The sequence below is a fragment of the Seriola lalandi genome, unplaced genomic scaffold (genome assembly GCF_002814215.2).
Source record: "Seriola lalandi dorsalis isolate HSWRI2012SDOR001 ecotype SW California unplaced genomic scaffold, Sedor1 jcf7180002052274, whole genome shotgun sequence".
In the NCBI taxonomy this organism is placed as follows: domain Eukaryota; kingdom Metazoa; phylum Chordata; class Actinopteri; order Carangiformes; family Carangidae; genus Seriola; species Seriola lalandi.
Genome location: NW_019522827.1, coordinates 3,177,588 through 3,198,835, shown reverse-complemented (window position 1 = coordinate 3,198,835; position 21,248 = coordinate 3,177,588). Strand labels below are relative to the sequence as shown.

Genomic DNA, 21,248 nt, shown 5'->3' with positions numbered 1-21,248 from the left:
TTCTTGTTCTGCAGCTCAGGTTTACAAAGAGAATTCACACAGGTTGAACTGTTTTTGATTCTTTATTACAATTTCAACATAAATAATAAGATTTTTTTAAAAAGCACATACAGTATATGTCAACTCCAAAAGCTTGTGGTTACACATTTAAGGCTGGTTGACCTCAAATCTAAACTGTATGCAACTTTTACCCCCACCCCCCTCCCCACACCATTTGTCAATCTTTTACAAAAAACAAAAACTGTAAACAAGAATATTTTAAAAAGTAAACGTTGTCTGCCCCTGACATTTCAAGTACTTCTCTAAACTCTGTCTGTATGTCTTTATTTTAAAATTAAATTCCCATCTATTCAGTTACAGTTTCACTAAAATAAAGACAAGACTCATGTTTCTGTTCATGTTTGCTTATTGCTGCAAAATGATGTCCCGACTTGATTAAAAACCAGTTTGTGAGTCATCTTCATGGCTAAAGAAACACTGACGCACGCAATGAGTGAATCTGGCTACTTCTTCAAAACAGATATAAGTTTTTCAAGATGGATTTTGGTCGTTGGCCTAAATGTGAGAGCCTCACGTTTCTGGAAGAACAATGAGCAGAGCAGCAACAACAAGGGCTAGATGATGGGTGTCGGTCCCACTGGGGCCAAACACAGTTTTTCTTTGTCATGCTCATTGCTGATGGCTTCTTCATTTATCTTTCTTGCTGGTATCATGTAATAGACTGTGCTCTATATTCTACTTTGACACACACACTTTATTGCACTGTGACTGTAATCTCAGGCCTCTACAGAAGTGGTGGGGTCAGGCTCAGTGAGAGTGGGGGCGGTGAAGCTGACCCGGACACCCCGGGGGTAAAAACCCTGAAGAACCCCGTCCGCAACAATGTCTGGAAGATCTGCAGGATCAGACAGAGCTCAGGGTTTACACCGTGTGGACAAGGTTGTGATCCCTTTTATTCTTAAGGGTTTTCAATTCAAAACACCAAAGGACAAAATGCACACACAAGTACACACTCAGTAGCTGCTTCTCAGGGTTAAACTATTTCAGCATGAACAGAGTGCTGCAAGAGTGAGTCCTAAAACCCAGAAATTAGTTTAGCATTTTAGCACTTTTAGCATTTTTTGAATGGGACTTTGGTTAGATGACTGAAATAAGGTCTGTGGTTAACACAAGCTCAAGACATTTTTACGTTTTATGCTATGACATAAAATGTGTCAGTAAATATCCCAGTCATGATTTCTTAAACTTTTATGATTTTAGCCACTTGTTTGCAACTGCCATGAGGCTACACATTGTCGGGGACATTAAACATCCTCACCGATCTGCTCACCAGTCCGCCTTTCCAACCCTGCTGTGTACTCACACTTACACTCATTTTCTAAAAGGAAAGGCTTTTGTAAATCAACTGCAAGTTGGAAGTCATAGCCTAACATTAGCTTTTTACTTCTGCCAATTGTATTTGTTGGTGTTCAGGTGAAGAGATTGTAGAGAGATATAGAGATTATTTTCTGCAGTAATCCAAACGCCAAAGGACAATTCCCATTGGCTTTTTGTCGAGGGAACCAGGGTGATGCTAATTTCCAGGTTCGCCTCCAAACACACGTCATCCCTGCAGCACTCTATTGGCTCTAACACAAAATGGTGCAGAAAAGAAGTCTGTTCTTCCTACCTGATGTGCAGTCAGAGAGATAAGGATCCTGAAAGAAGCCCAACACTCGCTGATTTGGTAACGAAAAACTGAGGAGACAAAAGCAGAACGTTATTAGTTAGTTTCATCCTCTAGTAATTGTAATGCATGTATACTAATATCAACTTTTATCCTTCCTGTGAAACAAGTTATCCATTACTATAACTGTACTAATGCATCAGGTTGTTATGTTGTGAAGCATGACAAGAAGGCCTGGTGCTGCCACAAGACAGATCAAGACAGAACAAGAAAGGGGGAAAGAGTCAAGAATAACATAAACTACTAAATACAGAAGAAATGCATCAGAAAATTCAAATAAACATAATTTTTGTGAGCAGCTATCCATAGTTCTGTGGTTTAAATACATTTTTAATGAAATCTCAGCAATCCTAGAAAAACAGTTATATCTTCCTGGCAAGTAGCATCATGGGAAATCTCTCAGCTACAGTAGCCCGAAGGTCTCAATTCAGAGAGAAAATGTCATAAACCCCTGATGGATGACACACATAATTAAGAAGCTGGAAACTGTGAATTTTTGGCATTTCCTGCACAAAAAAATACCAAAAGAATCAAACATTAGTGATGAAATTAAATGAAATGAAAAAGTCAACTATAATTAGTTGACTGACAGAAATTCAATCACCAATGTTTCATCAACTGTTTGTTTCAGAGGTTTGTGGTTCTAGGAGGAGTTTTGTTTCCATGCATCCTCTTGAAGAATTTGTTTGTGCCAGTATAGTCACGTTCCAGGTGACTGTGTCTCTGGACCAGAGCTTCTACTTTATATAGACCATGTGATATAGTTGTAGTTATACTGTATATATTGATATTCAGAGAGGCTGAGACATGCAGAAATATCCCAGATGTTTTTAGAATTAAATATAAGATCTCGGTTATTACCTCTCAGGCTCTACATGGTTAAGCTCTGAAATGTTGTGTCCTCATGGAAACCTACAGTCTCTCAGGTCAGGCGCCATTGAGATGTTCCCAATAACAGTGAAGGCAGACTGTGCATTTGTTGTTTTTACCTTTGACTATTAGATCATCCAAATTCAGCCATTTATGATGTTTTTGCAGTGTTTGATGCTTTGTACTAACTGTTTTGTTTGGTTGCACTTTGTTACATTTGTTTTGATCTTTACTTACTGATTTATTGTAGTTATTATCATACATCTGTAATCACTGAAATAATGCTATTTCAGACACAGAAATGTGGAGGGGGCCCCCCCGAGTTGTCTCCTATGCACGGGGCTACATATTCCTACAGTAGCTACCCCTGTTCTAGTAGACACAATCCAGTATACAGTATATATTGTACTGCACAATGACTGAGAAATGGAAACAAGTATCTTACCTGTAATCTCGACTGTCCAGTTCCTCAAGGGACCTGAAATGAGAGAACGTAACTATTAGATATTTTCTGCAAGGACACAATTTTTTATTAAGAGGATGATGCAACAAGAAACAGTACACTAATGTACTACCTGCCCACTGCTCCTTATTATTAGCTGTTACGTCCCACACATATACAGTATGATCTAAAGTCTGAGACCACCACCTGTCATATTTATTGAATAAAATACACAGAGACAGAAATAGTGACATGTAGCAAAGAATGTGAGCCAGAATTAAAATAGCAAAACACAGCTTTGTGCAGCAGGACATGTGTACCATTTAATATCAACACGTTTCTTCCTGCCTGATCTTCAGCTTCATTGTGGGTTAGAGCCAGTGCTGCTGCTCTGCATGACTATGCGAAAGGTTTCTGAAGTTTTATGATGTTGCTGCATTGCCCCCAATCCAAAAATAGAGGATCTAAATATAGCAACATGTCCAGCATCTCTGGGTGCACACAGAGGAGACTGGACTGAAGGACTTACTCCATGCTGCTGATCTTGTTCCCTGTGTGAAAGTGTCTGACGTGGAGGAAGTCCAGCAGCACCTGCGGCACATCTTCATTCTGGTAGATGATGTCCTGGGCCACAGGGAACGAGACAAGACATTTCAAGTATGAAAGTCAAAGCTTGTGTTCTTGAACTTTTATGAATGAAAACATATTTTTAATAATAAAATTTTGAGCTCCTTGTGAAATCTCTGGTTCAGTCCTGCTGCTGTTTACAACAAAGGAAAACTGGGCAACACTTTATTTTACAGGCCGTGGATTTTCCAGCTAATTTCCTGGAAATTTTCCTCATAAATGGAGAAAGTGTTAGATGCTACAGCTATTAAAGACCTGCTCATTATATTGGAGTTTTTAAGAAAATGTGCCACTGTTACTTCATTTTTCAGGTCAGTCTGTGGAAATGAGGTAGAAATATATTTCTAAATATAACTGCTGAGTCTGTTTTATAGTCTGAACTGAGTTTTATTTGTTGATCATCAGTTCAAAATATTAAACTAAGGAATTTCCAATGCAGCTGAAAACTACAGGTCAGAATGCAACTCAACCAGTATGCAGCATAAACGTTAATTAAATGAACATTTACTAATTACCAAGCAGATCTAAAATGTGTGGCAGTTCAAAGTCATGAAGAAGACAGATTAATCATCTTAATTAGTCTTTCTAGGAAAGTGATGAATAGTTGACATGAGTTTATGAACTATTTTAAACTTATCTTCAACATCATATCCTAATTTTTGACATTGACACTTTTCTTCATTTCCTGTATAATTTGTACCAAACTGTAAAATAGGCCTTTCTTTGAAATATCCTGGTAAACAGTTTTAATTTAAATACCAGCGATTTATTAGGAAATGATGTGTCAAGTTTCCAGGAAATTAGCTGGAAAATATGGGACCAATAAAATAAAGTGTAACTGAACATTGGCAAGAACTGTTTTAACAGATCATCAGCTGCTGCAGAGCGCTGCAAACAGCTCACACGTTACAGCAGTTGTAGTTTCTCTCCACTGTCTCTCTGTCACTTATAGGACTGATATTACAATGTGATTTTTGACATACAAGGCATCAAATGGTCAGACGCCTCTGTATTTAAATGAGCTGTTGTATCCTCTGACTAAAGTGCAGCAACCTGACGACTCCAGACAACACGTTGTGTGTCGGGTGCAGGTTGGATTATCAGTAATGGATGACACACAGCCAAAACCGGGAGCTTCTTAAGTTCTCCAGTGATTTGGGGAAGGATAATGCATAGTGGAGAGATTCTGACCTTGTTGAAGGAAAAGATAAAAAACCTCCAACCTGAAATTCCTGTGTCTTGCACCAGGGCAGAGGCTCCTTGCGTCTGGATTAGACCCCCCCACCTGACTGGACAAACACCTGGATGCTTTACCTGGATGTAATCTTCCAGCTCCTGCCTCCTCTGCTCCAGAGGTTTGGTCCTCAGGTGGGGGTTCCTTTTGCTCGGGAAGTCGGGCGTCTGAATGATCTTCCTGAGCTGCAGGAACGTAATGAACAAACCACCACCAAACACAACACGTGACGTGGATGAAGTTACAGTTTGCAAATGAGCCGGATCAAAATTAAGAGTGACAGTTAAATTACTTTTTCACCTTGTTTATTTTTTCTCCATATTGTGACACACACCTGAAATTTTTCTGAACTCTCCTCGTCTTGTTTTCAAACCCCAAAACATATATTTTTAAAAACATAGAAGACCATCAAAATAAAGCGTCTTTGTGATTTTATATCCATGAAAACTGTCCTCTTATGTTACATAGACATTATACATCTAACAGCAGACATGCAGCGCCACATACATTACATACAATCCATGTACTTACTTTTCTGTGCAGAGTCTGGAACTCGCTGTTTCTCCTGAGCACATAATGTTTCCTCCCATTAAACAAGACTTCAACTCTGAAGCGCTGCCGACAGGAGACAGAGGGAGATTTATCCACAGCCTGTCATTTCCTCAAGATAAGGTTTGTCAGGTTGAGTCTAACGTTTCACAACAGTGATGAAAATAAACCTAGTATATCTTTGCTTTACTGGCAGGTTCATTCTTTTTAAACAGACATGTTTCTCTACTTTGGACTAATCTTATCTAAAGTACAATTAACAAAGAGGAAGTAAGAGTTAAATAGATTAACAAAAACTAAAATAGTTTCCTGTCCAAACACCTTTATCATCTATTTGGCAACCATCAGATAAACCAGGTAAAGCTGATTAAACTAACAACTTTAACACCACATGAAAAAGTTTGTCATCATTCTGTTGAGTCATTTATTTTAACTGTTGCTCCTCAGTTTCCAGTGAAATAAAGATTTAAGAGTAAGGATTTAACTGGAAGCAAAAAAACCCCCCAAAAATCCAAAACATATCTGGAGTTTTGGTATCCATTATAAACCGTAACATTATTCCTGCATCATCGTACAACAACATGATTTCTCCAGCAGGAGGAGGTACAGAGCTTCACATTTAATTCTCAAGACATTAGAGTGGTTCATACAGCTGTACGCAGAGATGACTGAATCAGTTCCTCAACACTGTGATGTGATGTGACACCACTGAAACTCTAGCACATCTCAATACACTGTATGTACGCTAACTACAGTTCATTATGTCAGTGGGTTGAGTTAAGTTAGTGAACTGGATTTCACAATAGGACTAGTCAAAGCACTGTAATGGTTAAAATGATATGAGTAAATACGGGAACACGGGAGACCCTCACTTCTGCATCTGCAAACATTAAATAGACATTTATACTGAACAGGAAACAACGTGCAACTTGAAAACTAAATGATATGAATCTGTACACAGACTGACATATGTCAACAATTCATTAAAGCAGACACTTAAGAGGAATTTAATTTAGCTTGTGCAGAATGATGGCATTTATCTCATCTTCTCCTCTGCTCGACACAGACGTCACTGCCTCATTAAAACTCACATCACATATATTTCATGCCGTCCTCTCAGGGCAAAAACATCATGTTTTCAGTCCTGCAGGGTATTTTGGGCTGTTTTTAATTAGGAATCAGAAATCTAAACAAACAAATGCAGCGTGAATGAGTCAGACCTCCCTCAACATAAAAGCAGCTCCTTCAGGTTAGAAACACTGATTATAACTAATTACATAATTACTCATATACTGTACGGTGCTAGTACTTTACATGGTTACTTATTATTTATTTAGGGAAATGCTTCACTACATTTTCTCAGAGATTGAGTAACTTGTTACTTTTCATTAATTATTAAAAATTTTAGATTAAGATTATTAAGATTAAGGTGATCAACATTAAGATTTTACATACATTGATCAGTTTATAAAAAATGCTGCATTATTACAAATTAAACTACCCAACATTAGTTTTACTTTTGACCCTTTAGGTACATTTTGCTGATAATACTTCTTTCAGTTGCGTAAGACTTTGAATGCAGGACTTTTACTTGTAACTGAGTACTTTTAAACTGCAGTATTATCACTATTACGTCAGTAAAAGAATACTTCTTCCACCATAAGGTTGAGACTTGGAACTCTTGGTTTGCTCGTCCTGTTGAAAGGCATGTGTGGAGTTGTGTGAGCGTAACTGAGGTCATGGATGTAAAGAGCAAACATATAAGACTAAGTATATATGACTTTACAGTGTAAAAGTATTTGTGCTCCTTTATATTTAATTGTCAGCAAAAGATGGTATTTTTTGCTGAAGGTTTTACACACAAAACAATGATAACTTTATAAAGGTGAAAGTGGTTGGCAGTGTTTGTGGATGTTAGTGGTGTGTTGATCAAAGCTCAGTTTATTGTCCAGGGTGAATCCCAGCTTTTTGAGCCCTATAACTTTAAAGCACTGCTTACATGTTAATAACGATGATTTTCATCATCAATTAATCTGCCCATTATTTATTCAATCATTTTATAAAATGACAGTAACCTGTGAAAAATGCCACTTCAGATGTTTTGTTGTGTCTCACTCCAAAATATTCATCTTATTATATGACAAAGAAAATCATCAAATGCTCACATCTGAGCAGCTGGAAACAGAAAAAGTTTGACTTTTCTGTTTAAAAAATTGACTGAAAAGATTATTCAATAATCAAAAGAGTTGATGATTAATTTTCTGTCAATTAGTTAATTATTAATAGACTAATCCCACAGCTCTAGGTTATAAAATACACCAATAAAAAATGATCTAGTCGCATAATATTATAACAGTCAGTTGTACTTCTGCATAATGAGTACTTTTACTTTGGACACTAGTAGCCAACACTTTGCTTCTGTGCTTTTCCATAAGTAGATTTCTGACTGCAGGACTTTTAGCGGTTAAACTGTAGTATTTAAATAGTATTTATTGCTAGTTTTACACAGTAAATCATCTGAATACTTGCTGCACCACTGTTACTTTTGTAACAGTCAGTAAAATTCAAATCTTCATATTGATCATTTTAAAAGTTTAGAGCATTTCCTCAGAGTCAGTCTGAGATGAGTTCACTTTCACTCTTCCTGCAGGTAACCTGGCTCACCTGACGCCACGTACGGCTTCCCTTCACCACCACACTACAAAGTGTCAGGAATATAACTAGAAATAACATACGAGTCTGAATAAGTAATAAGTTAAAGTGTTTCTACTCGGTCCATAAAAGTTTAAAATGTGACCTGAGGAGATTCAACCGCGTCCTCACCTTTTTGGACTTTCCCGACTCATCCACTTCCCGCTCCATCGATGGTATCGACACTTCAATCATCGGGAAATCTTCCTCCCACACCATCGGACTGTATCAGTGTCTGCGACCGACTTTCCACAGCTCATCAGAAACACAAAGGTAACTTTCAACCGCGAGGTTTCTCCTCGTCTGGAAGCTGCAGAAGAAGAAGAAGAAGAAAAAAGCCTCTGTTGTCGCTCTCCGTCGGTTTCCTCCTCAGCTCCACCTACACAGTAATTGGACAAACCCGACAGCATAAAGAAACATTAAAGGAGCAGTCCAACGTTTAGGAAGAAAGCCACTCTGAGGCTGCTGCGGTTGGAAATATAAAAACAGAGTTTAGTGCACGTGAAGAGACACAACACAGAGCTGGAGTCTGTTGTTTGGAGCTGTGAAATGTGACGATTAGTGGGCGGAGTGCATGTTGGTGAACAGAGCTGCCAACATGGAGGTTTAGTTTCTGTGGGTTAGTGGTTTGTATCCACATGCAATTTTATATGCAGTATTTTTTTTTTTTAAATTCTGGTGGAACAATGATTTTAAACCTTTACCCATTCACATGGCTATAACCAGGATTTTACAAATACTGCGCCCAAACAAAACCACCTCACCCCCTGAAAATTATTAAAATAACTGGGATTTATATCCTTATTTTAAAACAGTTAAATCATATTTTCTATACATGTTAGGCTATTTCCACGAGGGTCTCCGGTTAGCTCTGTTTTGGTCTCCACTGGCTTCTGTAGAAACCAAAACAGTGAGCTGAAAGATGCTAAAACGCTCTGAAATAAACACTAAGGGCGAGTGTGAACTGAATAATGGGTGAGAAGTCTAATAATTTGCCATTATAAACTACTCTTTCCTGATTACACAGAGTCATTTGATGCATCGTTCATATAAAAAATATTGATTATAGCAGCTTTAAGTCCACTTAGTTTGAGAGGTGTTGAATCAACTTTATGATCATTTTGGAGGCTGCAGTTTGTGGTGCTGTTGAACTGTATTGTGTTGGATTACAGTTCAGTCAGTGTCAGTCAGTCAGGGAACATTATAGCCTTCACGATGGTAGGATTTATCACAGGACTGTTGTATTAAACTGCAACTTATTAAATTAGTAGTAAAACATGTACCAAAGTATTGTATAATGTTGTAGGTGAACCAACTACTGTGTACCTCATGTTTTCCATGTAAAATCTGAATATGCAAAATAACCTGTACAGCTGACAATGTCAAGCTCTCAATATGTGGATAATAAAGGACCTTCAAACAGAACTTGTATAAATGTACTTAGTTGGTATCTTCAGTTTTATAAATGGAACATGATTTATTTTTGTTCATTCTGCCTCTGCTGCATAAAAGTTAAGCTTTGTTTTTAAAATAAAACACGAGCCAGAGTGAAAAACTGTACTTTGAACCTGTCGTCACGGCCACAGCAACACTGTCACATGTGACTTTCAAATCCAGGTTCACTTCCCACTCTGCCTGAAACATAAAGTAAAGCAAAAGCGGTTTGCTGGATGTAAAAACGGATGTAAAGCCAGACCATGTAACTCAGAACTGTACTCACATCCTCTCAGAGCCACAGCTCAGAACTGAACCCAGACTGCGTTTGGTAAGGGAAAAGCAAAAGAAGAAGCTGTCATGTTGCACTGTTTCATTTCAGAGTCCTTCACTGATGAGCAATTCTCAGCCATGTTTCCTCTTTCACTGTTTAAATCCTACATATGGATCATTTTCCATGTGTTGATCTCTTGCCACAGTCACAAGCTCTGTCTGCAACGTGTCGTCATGGGATTTATATCTTCCCCTGCCCTGTTTGTTGCTCACTGTTTTAATTTGGGCCGACAGAAGAGCTTACTTAAGCAACTCTGTGAGGATATGTGACCTTCAAGAGTCACAGATCACAGCGGGGTAATAATATCATTTGCTCGAGTTCTTGTTGTGTCATCACTGTTTTACTACGGCCTCATGTGAGTCGTGACACTGTCAGCAGAAACAGGCCACACACATTAACAAGGAGGAGGTTAGATTTGGTTTCGTGGCTGTAACATGTGTCTTCACTTTTGGGAAAAACAACTCATTTGTTTCATTTGCTGAGAGTTAGATGTCGTCACTTTCATTTCTGTGCTAACGTCCTGTTTTCTGTTTACCAGTCATGAACTCTCCCTCTCCCCTCCCGTCACCTGACCTCCACCTGCTCAACTGCTCCCATTTCCCTGAGCTCCCCAGAATATATACAGGCCTCTTTTCATGTGCTGTCATTGTCCGTTATGCTCTCCCTTCTTATCTGTGGTTTCCTGCCTTTTTAAACCTTTTGTCTGCTGACTTGCCCTTTTGATTTGTTTATCTGTTTGGATTTTTCTCCTGATGTAAACTGTGTTGAATTCTGGACACAGTGAACTTTATTTTAATTCAACTTGCTCAACTCTTTAAGTTGTGCGCCTGCAAAACTGAGCATTTGTAACTGTGTGTCAGTTGTCTTATTAAAATACTTGAGAGGTTTGGATTTAGATAAACTTACATTTTTTAAGTCACCATATGGGGCGCCATGTGGTGCAGTGGTTATCACTGTTGCCCCACAGCAAGGGTTTGGGTCCTTCCTGTGTGGAGTTTATATCTTCTCCTCATGCCTGTGTGGGTTTCCTCCCACAATCCAAAGACACGCACGTTAGGTTAACTGGCGACTCTAAATTGCCCGTATGTGTGAATGGTTGTTTGTCTCTATATGTCAGCCATGTGATAGACTGGTTCCAGCCCCCTGCGACCATAAAAAAGGATAAGCAGTATGGCTAATGAATAAATAAATGAAGTCACCATGCGATGATAAAATGTTGGCCAGCAGAGGATCTGATCTGTACGGCAACATCACTCAGTTCAGTGATTCCAGCCGTTTTCTTTTTTACTTGTGACTCCTCATCACTGATTGTGACCATTTCAACCAAAAAGTGTTTTTTCCTCATTTAATCTAAATGTTTTCTAAGAGTAGTGAAGAGATGAACTACAGTGACTGACAAAAAAAGCAGAAGCAAACATTTTCCCAACAACAGGTTCTTATTCCTCACATTCAGAATAATGTGGAGATCACACACTCAGATGATGTTGAATGTTATTTCAGTCATTTCAGAACATGTCAGTACTAAGAGTTGGATTAACATGAACATGTTACTATCAATCCTTAAAGTCACAATACAGTAACGAGTGAATGACTTTAAACATAGGTTTTACTTTTAACAAGCTTTGGCTGATGGAGACATGAACTGAAAGTGTCATGTAGTCATCACGGAGCATTTACAGCATTTGGTGTAAAATTCATATAATTTGGAAAGTAAATTTCAGGAAGTTGTCGATTCATTATTACGCGTGTGTGCTGGCATCTGATCTCCTTCCGAAATTCTTGTCAGTGGAATGTGAAGGCAAGTCTCCACAACTTCACATATTGGAGTTTATAGACATGCCAGCCGGTCTGGGGAGCGTGATGCAATTTGTTGGAGCCAGTGTGTGAATGAAAGAAAGCACTGTCATCCAGAATAACCGTGTTAGCTGACGCATTCTTGAGTTCTGCACACAGTTCGACTGAGTTGTTTACTGCTACAAACTGAAAGCTATCTGATGAATCTCAAGCTGATGCTGAATTCAGTCGTTCCTCCGCATACACAACTCGTCATCTAGAGCTACAAAATAACCAACAAAACAAAACTACCATATCATATGAAATGGAAACTGTCCAAAAAAACAACTATGGAATAAAATCAATGCTTAACATTAACTTTTACAGATTTATATAACGTAAATCAGAGTTTTCATTGTTTCACGACAGATTTTATTGCTCTACCGGGTTTTCTTTCTGCTGCATTTAGCTGGTGGCTTTAGCTCAAATGATATCTGAGGCTAGATGATATTCCATGGACTGCACCTCTGGATTGGTCTATCAGAAAGACAGCATTTCTGGATATCTTTTTTATTACCTGTGAAAACTCATAGCAAAATAAATTTGCCAGATTATGGGGAAAACAGCCGTAGTAGTATCTTCAAATGGAAAAGTATATGATGCAAACACTCTCACTGATGAAGCGTGAAGCAAGGCTTTTCAGCATATAGCTCCATGGTGTGACTTTTTGCCAGTAGGTGTCTCCCCAGGACTTGAAAATAAAACCCGTCAGTACAGACAAAAGTTCTTGCATCTTTTTGTAAGACTGTTTATTTTTTCTACAGATAAAATATTATATAAGGTTTCAATTTGAACAGCTTGACCTGAAATTTTTTTTAGACTTCTGGGTGACAGGTTCACTCATCATTTATTAGGTTAGTTAAATCTTTGAAGAATCTTAATTTGTGGAGCTCACTTGACTGAGATGAATTGTGCGGAATGCACTGTCCAATTCACATGCAGTAATAGAGTCTCTTATTATATATTTATTATTATATATACTAAATTGAACAGATCACAATAACATATTTATTCCATGTTTCTAAATTTTTCTTCAGTTTCAAAGAACTGTCAAGGTGAATTAACCTCAGATATTTAACCACAATAACAAAAACCTACAGTGTGTCTCACACAAAAGGTCGGCCTTGGCAGTATGACCAGTTTACAAGTATGTTGTTTGATATTTTTAAAAGAGCTAATGGATTTGAACTTTGACATTACACTTTTTGATCTCTGGAGACTGCAGAGTGAATGATGTCATCCAGACTGTCCACCTATAAGAAAGAGCAAGAGAGACAGTTGGACCTTTGTACAGTACTAAATGTTGTGGTTTGTTTTGCTGTATTCTTCTTCTCAGTCATAAGTCATAAGTTATAAAAGAAATGTAGAAAATGTTTTAAATGTCAAATCTTTGCTTCTTTGGAACTCTGTACCAGAGCTGATCAATCCCCTTTTACTTTTACCTCTCTATAGTCTGCAAAGCCACCGAAAAATCAAATTACTTAAACTCCCTGTAACTTAAAAATCATTCTGTCATTACCCGTCAAGTGACTTGAGTTCATGGTTCCTTGTCTTTAATGTTTCCCTGTGTTTCCTGTTTTATTTTGGTAACCATTGTCTTGTCTCGTTTCAGATCCCACATCCTGTCAAGTTTCCCTCCTGTGTGATTACCTGCCCCGCCCTTTGTATTTGAAAAGTTTAGCAATAAGCCACATGTAGAATATCACATAGGCCACCTTGGTTTTACCTGCTTGCCGTGTCCCATACTGAGGTTCTTGGGCTTGTAGACAGTCACTTGTCCGTCACTGTCTCCTACTAAGATGCAGTCTGACCCTGTGGCAAACAGCAGGGCCGTCATCTTCACACCGGGTGCAGCATGTTGCACAATGGCTGGGTTCAGGCTAAAGAGAGAGGTTCGTATTTAGTGGACACAGGATTATTTCTCACTCATGTTTCAAACCACAGCAAACCAGAAAATGATAGTAAATGAGACAAAAGCTGGAAAAAGACACACTCTCTGCCAGACCGACTCACATGCATATATTGAGGTCCCAGATCTCCATCTGCCGTCCATTAATGGCGGCAAACACTGTGGAGTGGTTTGGGGACCAACTGGCAGTGTACACGGCCTTCTGGGTTGATGTGAAGCTCAGCACTGGGGTACGTTGGCTCTGCCTCCACAGCTGGATGGTCCAGTCAGAGGAACAGCTCAGGAACGCATCAGGACTGAATGGAGACCATTCAACGTGGTTCACCTGGCCCTGAGCGCAACATGTGATATGGAGTGAAAAATACAGTAATAACTGACCCCTACATTTGTTTTTGTTTTGTTTTGTTTTTTTACAAATATTCCAATTACAGTAATAAATTAAATGGTAGCAAAAGAGAACCAGTGTAACTGAAGTCAACACTATTGCTGAATGTTATTCAGTGCACCTTTGTGTGAATGCAGTATTTCTGCTAATAGAAACATATAGAAATCATGAATGTGAATCATGAATCTTCCTCACACATAGATGGGTGAGGAAGGTGATTCTTGTATTTGTCATGATTTGTAAGCTGGAACATCTCAACCATTGTTTACAGGTTTGGTCTGCACGTTGATTTGAAGTCAAAGTCGTTTCCATGACACTGAAAAGCCTGTGTTAAGTTTGCTGGTTAGCTTCCTATCCCACTGGAAAAACAGGCCCCTAGTCTCTTGTGTTATCTACGTAATGACAAAAACGAACCTCATCACAGGACGAGATGGAATATGCAGCCATTTACCATGTGTATTATCCACAAAGACTTACAAAATGTTTTTGGTAAGTATCCAGAGAATGCTGACTGTTGGAGAAGGAGCACTTGTGGATGAGGCCATCCCGTGTGCCAGTCAGATAGATACTGTAATCCTGCAGGATCAGGGCACGTAGTCAAAACAGGAGAAACACACAACCAGAGAAACAACCTCAGATTGTCCTGATGAATACTGACCGCCTGGATAAAGGACCAGTTTAATAACCATGTGAATCATTTCTTTTCCCCACAGAAATAAGATTGTTAGCCTGCAGACTTGTCTCAGTTAAAACCAGCCTAGGATCTATTCAATTTCTGTGACCAACTTACTGTTGGATGGAAGTCAATGCAAAGAGTCGGCATCATCATTGCCAGAACACCGGCTGCCTTTTTCTTTTTTTTTTTTTTCTGAGCCTTCGGCTTAACATTCTCAGTCCTCTTCAGCTCCATCAGGTCTAAGAACACATGTTTTTAGAAAAGATACAGATATTATGATTATGATTATTGTGTTTGTCTATATTAATAAAAACATAGTGGTATTTTGTCTTGCCAACTGTCTTTAAAGTTCCAAAATGGTCAAAATTATTAACCAGCATTTTTGAAAGGTTATAATATAGAGTCAGGTTTAGTGATAGAACTGATGCTGAACTTTGTTTGTTTGCTGCCTTTTAAACTCAAAGCTCATCTGAGCATGTTTTTACTGGTAAATGATCTAAAAGAAAATTCTAAATGATAATGTGAGTGAAATCTTTTCATTACACTTCTGAATCTTCTACGTTAACTCTTGTCCACATGGATAAAATTGTAATTACACTGTTGACACCATTGTTTATTGCAGACTACAGTACCTATACAGTCAAGATGATTGGCGGAGAGGAGCCACTTCTTAATCCTGCCATCTGCCGACACAGAGACGAGGGCTTCCACCCTCTCCTCCCCCGATAATCTCATCTCTTGTCTGGTCCACTTGATCTGCCACACTGGATGCAGGTGCTTTATGGAACACTCACTACAAAGCAAAACTATTAGAAAAGCTAATGGAAAAGGGGTTTGGCAATAGCTAGATTTTATCCTATTGGATACTGGGATGTGCATGTCTTTTTAAAAAATATAATTTTCTATTTTCAACCACCATCCACACACACCCATACACACACTTCTCACCTGCTGCTGGCGAGACATGTCCTTTTGTCTCGACACTGGATGTTGTAGAGTGCTACAGTACCATCAAGCATCCCCACAGCCAGCTGGCAGGGGTTGTTGGCCGAGAAATCCACGCATGTAACACAACTATGACAGTAGAAGACGCATTCTGGCCACTGCACAGGGGACACAATTAGAATTGCTGTCACGTCCAAAAGATTAACTTGGTGAATTTAATACATTTATATAGCTCTTTTGTCCAAAGCACTTTTAAATTTTGCTTTCATTCACCAACACACACATACACAAATGGCAGTGTATTATCATAAAAGATGCTGGCCTGATCATCATCATCAGGAGCAATTTGGAGTCAGTGTCTTTCCCAAAAAAACTTCCATACAGGCATTTCAAAAAATGCCTATTGCTACTTAACATTGTTTATACTAGTGAGCTGGGATAGGGCACTGGAAGAAGACAACTGAAAGGAAATAAAGGGCAAAAATGTATAAATATACCACTGGGTTTTTGAGGGACCAGCAGCAGATCAGTCCTTCTTTCTCGTTCATGAGGTCACCATATCCCACTGCCAGGAGGTTCTAACAGAGCGTCCAGAGCACAATGAAGAGTGATTTAAACTTTTTAAATGAAGACTAGTAATATTAGAACCATGAAAAATAAATAATTGTCTGCTGTAATTCCAAAAGGATAGTGTAAAAAGTATAAAATGCAAACTGCAGGTATATTAACATAATTAAAATTTGTATTAAATGTTGCTTATGAAGAGTGAAGGGTGTTACATAGGAATCCCATTTCAGTTTCCACAATAAATAAAAAAACAGCACAAAATGACAATGGTGCTGGTGTGCAGGATTTGTTCTGCTCTCAGAAAAACAGCAGCAGGTCTGAGTATTTTGGTCTTTGGTCTTCGGCCTGTGTTACCGGGTCCTTTTTGTTCCAGCACATGCTGGTAATGTTGCGTCCTCTGGTGACCTCGCAAGTGAAAGCCCAGAGACATTCAAGGGCTGGAGTTAGACTGCTCGTCTCACCCTCCTCACTCTGTTTCTTAGTCCCAGGCTTCACCGTGCTGTCAGGGTCTTACAGAATCAAAATTATTACACCATATACAATATTTTTTCAGATACACATACATTTAAAAGCTGGCCAAATTTGTAATTGTAGTAGAAGGAAACAGAACAAAGGTCTGAATTTGAAATTTGAATGTGCAAAGTGAGAAAGCAGTAATAATCGTAAAGGTAAATTGAATTTACCTTCTAGTACGGGCAGCTGTCTATAAGCAGCCAGTTTGGGTTGAAAGATGTTTACCATGATATTCCTCATCACGAGTAATAAACTGTGCTGGAATGACTCGGACTCCATGATCCACTGTGGGTCAGGCTCAACATTTAGACTGTTCCCATAGTTTTCCATTTCTAACAGTGAGCTGCTGGTACTGCCTGAGGAAATGAAATATGAGAAAATGATACATGCCTGGTATTCAAAAATAGGTTTAATAAAAATGTTAAATCTGTCACAATGTATGTAGGATATAATAGGAAGATATAATAAATGAGTCAGTGTTCTCTCAGGTGCTGTTACCTGTGCAGATTGTGCTGTTGCTCTTTTCTTGTCTGTTCTCTTGAATTTTGCTGGTGTTCAAAGTACTCTCTGAATATTTCTCCTCCTCACTTTCAGTGGTTTGATTTTTTCTACAGAAAGAGTCATAGATGTCCCAGACAGTAGCAGTTAATCCTGTGGACATGAAAGAATCTCAAGTAACTGTCAAAAATCAAAGCTTGAACACTAATAACTCTGCACCAAAGTATTGTTTCTATCTAGGTACTGTAGAAAAACCTTGATGGATTGTGATGTAGTAGTCTGAGGTTGGAAAGCCAACTAAATCAAGATAACAAATCCAAACTGATAATCTCTGATAATCAAAACTAAGCTAAAACGATATCTTGACCTGCCCGCTATTCCTATTGATGAATTTGCACAATTTAACATAAATAAACACAGTATACAAAGAGAAAAATTAAGCCTAACCCTCTTCCACCATGGCAATCTTGTCACACTGGATCTGTTTGTCCTTGGGTGCTCCATTGAATGTCTGCATTGATCGCACTACATACTTATCATTGCCCATTCTGTTCTTGCAGAGCTCAGCATAGTGAATGTTTCCTTTTCTGTAAGAAAAAAGAGCTTGTTCAAACCAAAGAAGAGTCCAACACGTCACTGGCTAACATGTCTGCACAGAACACAAACTGACATACATCTTTACACATACTGTAGAGTGTGGCAGGCAGTTCCCAACATAAATATATAAAATACCACTTCCTATACCTGTAATGCCTTTCAGATATTGTCTGATATTAAACTACTACTACTAAAAATCAGTAAACAGAGCCATTTACTCACTTAATCTCTTCTGCATCATCAGCATCCTCTGAGATAACAGTGTTGGGTTTGTCCAGCAGTGAAATGGTGTCTGTCTCAGAGAAACATATGTCTACTACCTCATCCAACTTCACTTCTGTCATGTGTTGTCTCACATTGTCTCTTTTCCTTGGCAACACTGGCAGAGAACAAAAGACAAATATATAAATACTGAATATACATGTAAAAATACCACAAAAGATCTGACACAAAAATGTCATTTTATCATTATAAAATGCTGTAAATGCCGCATGAGGCATATAACAAATAAGAAAACAAATAGTAACCATATGGAGTTGGCTGGTTTATTGGCATTTCCAGTGAAGGAAGATTATCCTCAGTGTCCCTAGTCAGTAGATCTTTGTTGGACAGGCTGGATGGTTGGCTGCAACACATGAAAGAGCTGCAAAACAATGTCATTACTTAGTCAGTGGTGGGAGATGCTTAGATATATTTTATCTAACAAGCTACACAAAAAAAAACTGTAACATACAGTATTCATATGTAATAAAGAAAAATTTGCAAAACATAACCTTATATGTATTTACAATTCATACTTGTATGGTTTTATTTCTCCCACCATCATCACCATATACACAAGTAGACTAGTAGTGGTATATAATAGTGGCAAAGTAAAATGTTGCTTTACTGCTTTACTGCCACAACAAATGAGTTGCACACCCTCCTCTCATCCAGTCTCAAATCAGCTCTGGACCTGCTGTCTGATCATCTAGTCAGCCAGTGTATACCGTATGAATGTTACTGCCTGGTACCTGGAAGAGCGCACACTGAAACTTGAAGTGGATTGTAAATGGTCTGATCCTGAGCTGGAAAAGATTTCATCCAGAAAGAATCTGCCTGGTTTGGGCTGTGTTTCTCCTGGCTCTGCATGATACAGGGGCAGAGGAGTAACGTCAATGCCGTCTTCATTAAACACCTGCAAAGACGGCGTCACAACCAGAATTGGTTAAATATCCATTTTTTTTGCCTGGACAGAAATACAGGAATTCATTTTCAATAAAACTTTGAAAGACAAGACTAGCTAACTAACTAACTAACTAACTAACTAACTAACTAACTAACTAACTAACTAACTAAAACTAAAATTAAAACTAAGTAAAACTATATAAATGTGAATGTAACATAAATTCTTTGAGTTTCATACTCTTAATGGGTAAATTTCACATACACAGAAAAAGCCTTCTGGCTTTTTGATAGAATTGAACTCATACTGAGCTTTCTGCATTCATGTTTTTCTGAATGCAAGTTCTGCATTCCAAATTTTAGTTGAATGAGAAGACAAATATCATCAGCAAAATGTACTCATGTATGAAAAGTATAAGTACTTGTTCATTTCCTCTGATAAGTGAGTTATAGTTAGAATAGAGGTATAATGCAGCATAAAATATAAATACTCAAATGCAATCACCTCAGCATTGTATTGCAGTACAGCAAATATAGTTAGGTGCTTTCCACCACTGTGTTGTTTGTTTATTTCATAACAACTTTAATAACACATACAACAATGCACTGGATCAAAGATGGCTGCAGAGGAATGTTTCTTTGGTACCACCTCTAACTACACTATTACTACTGTGAATATAATATATATAATTAACGAGAAGGTTACGAATATATTTAGTCTGCTCAGATTACGTAGATACCTGGACTGCTCTTTTGGGAGTCTGGTGACCTCCTCCCCGACCGTTACGTTTGCCGTTGTTGCTGTCACCGGCCAACATGGAGGTTTTCCGGATTTGAGAAACTCCAAAGCTCCATTTGTGTCTTTGACTGACTCCATGAATTCCCGATCCTGAATTATTACTTGCTCGAAGACATCTAGGAGAAAGCAACAGTTTCTTAGGTAAGCTAGCTAACTTTCTGTTTCACCTGAGCTAAAAAATTATGTTGCTGTGTGTTGATAAAAATCATTTGCTGTGAAACTGTGAACTTACGAGTTAGGTGCCACACTAGTTTTCTTCATTTTCTCCGCATGGAGGACAATTTCTGTGTTCTCTGTGTCCTCCTAAAACTGCATCTCTGTCTTTTTAAAGCTACTCTGAGTATATTTCTTAAACGGGAGCATCTTCTAACGGCTCAAAATACCGTTGCTCCAAGTAGCCATGGCAACATGATGACCCATTGCGCCCTGTCAGTTACTCATCATACATCTTAACTTCATACAGGTCGGTTTACTTTCTGTTTTACAACAACGTTTCTATAGATTTGACATTTGCTTTGGGCCCTTTTAGTTCAGGTCTCTCCTGGCCAGTATTTTGAGACGTACTGAGACCCTTTACTTAAGTAAAAGTGCCAATATATCAACGTAAAAGAAAAAAATCCTACATTTAAAATCCCCTTTAAGTACAACTTATCATTAGGAAACTTCACTTAAAGTTCCCCTCCACTCAAAAATGTGTTTTGGTCATTGTTACTTTTCCTTGATGTTTGACCTTCACTGTGTAGGATTAAATATACAGACCCCTTAACTTTTTGCACATTTTAATGTATTGTACATTTAATTTTACTGTTATTTTCACCCACCAACCTACTCTTAATAATCCATTATCACAGAGAGAAACATGTCTTTATAAATGTTTGCAAATTTAGGCTATTAAAAATCAAAAACTGAAATTTCTCATTTACAAAAGTCTTCAGTTACTGTGTCACTTAAGAGTTGGGCCCATCAAAGGGTCACCAGAAAAATTTGATGGGTCATGAAATGATAAATACGGTAAAAAAAAGATGAAAAAAACTAATTTCTGCCATATAACTCTTGTATTTTTGGAACTTTTCTCTAATCTTTGATTTTTTGTGAAATTTTGATTACTGTACCTCAACCAATTATTTAAATGAAACAATCTAAGCAGTTTAAAAGGTAAAACGTGTCTTTGATGCACTGCTGTGAGTCCATAAGTCCATAATACATATAAAATGCAGGTGCACAATCTGAAATCTGTGCACATTTCAGCCCTCTTCTCTGAACATACCAAGAACATTATTTCTGTCACAGTTTTTAAGGTGTTTGTGATACTCTGAGCACAAAACAAAGGTGGAAAGCCTGGCCCTCTAAGTTTAGTGTGTTACTGTATTTCAACTTATTAAGACATCAGACATTAGATAGATATCACATGTTTCCAGCATGTGCAAGCCCAGTCTGGTGCCATGTAGAATCAGC

The 21,248-nt window shown here is 38.2% G+C and overlaps 2 protein-coding genes across 2 annotated transcripts; both read right to left on the bottom strand.

Annotated features, from left to right (window-relative positions):
* Positions 1 to 49: 49 nt before the first annotated feature.
* Positions 50 to 8,656, bottom strand: snx22 (sorting nexin 22). Its single transcript, XM_023400241.2, has 7 exons — positions 8,272 to 8,656; positions 5,431 to 5,514; positions 4,980 to 5,084; positions 3,568 to 3,662; positions 3,042 to 3,074; positions 1,670 to 1,737; positions 50 to 895 (listed from the first exon to the last, which is right to left on the bottom strand). Exons 1-7 carry the CDS (start codon positions 8,356 to 8,358, stop codon positions 777 to 779), a joined length of 591 nt encoding a protein of 196 aa, XP_023256009.1. The 5' UTR covers positions 8,359 to 8,656; the 3' UTR covers positions 50 to 776.
* Positions 8,657 to 12,743: 4,087 nt separating this feature from the next.
* LOC111650353 (dynein axonemal intermediate chain 4-like) lies at positions 12,744 to 20,054 on the bottom strand. The gene is made up of 17 exons (XM_087172330.1): positions 20,026 to 20,054; positions 19,735 to 19,894; positions 18,844 to 19,007; positions 18,358 to 18,473; positions 18,053 to 18,209; positions 17,681 to 17,820; positions 17,228 to 17,386; positions 16,906 to 17,091; positions 16,577 to 16,731; positions 16,153 to 16,233; positions 15,659 to 15,813; positions 15,343 to 15,503; positions 14,825 to 14,949; positions 14,512 to 14,610; positions 13,754 to 13,980; positions 13,467 to 13,620; positions 12,744 to 12,993 (listed from the first exon to the last, which is right to left on the bottom strand). Exons 1-17 carry the CDS (start codon positions 20,052 to 20,054, stop codon positions 12,937 to 12,939), a joined length of 2,325 nt encoding a protein of 774 aa, XP_087028456.1. The 3' UTR covers positions 12,744 to 12,936.
* Between the last annotated feature and the right edge of the window lie 1,194 nt (positions 20,055 to 21,248).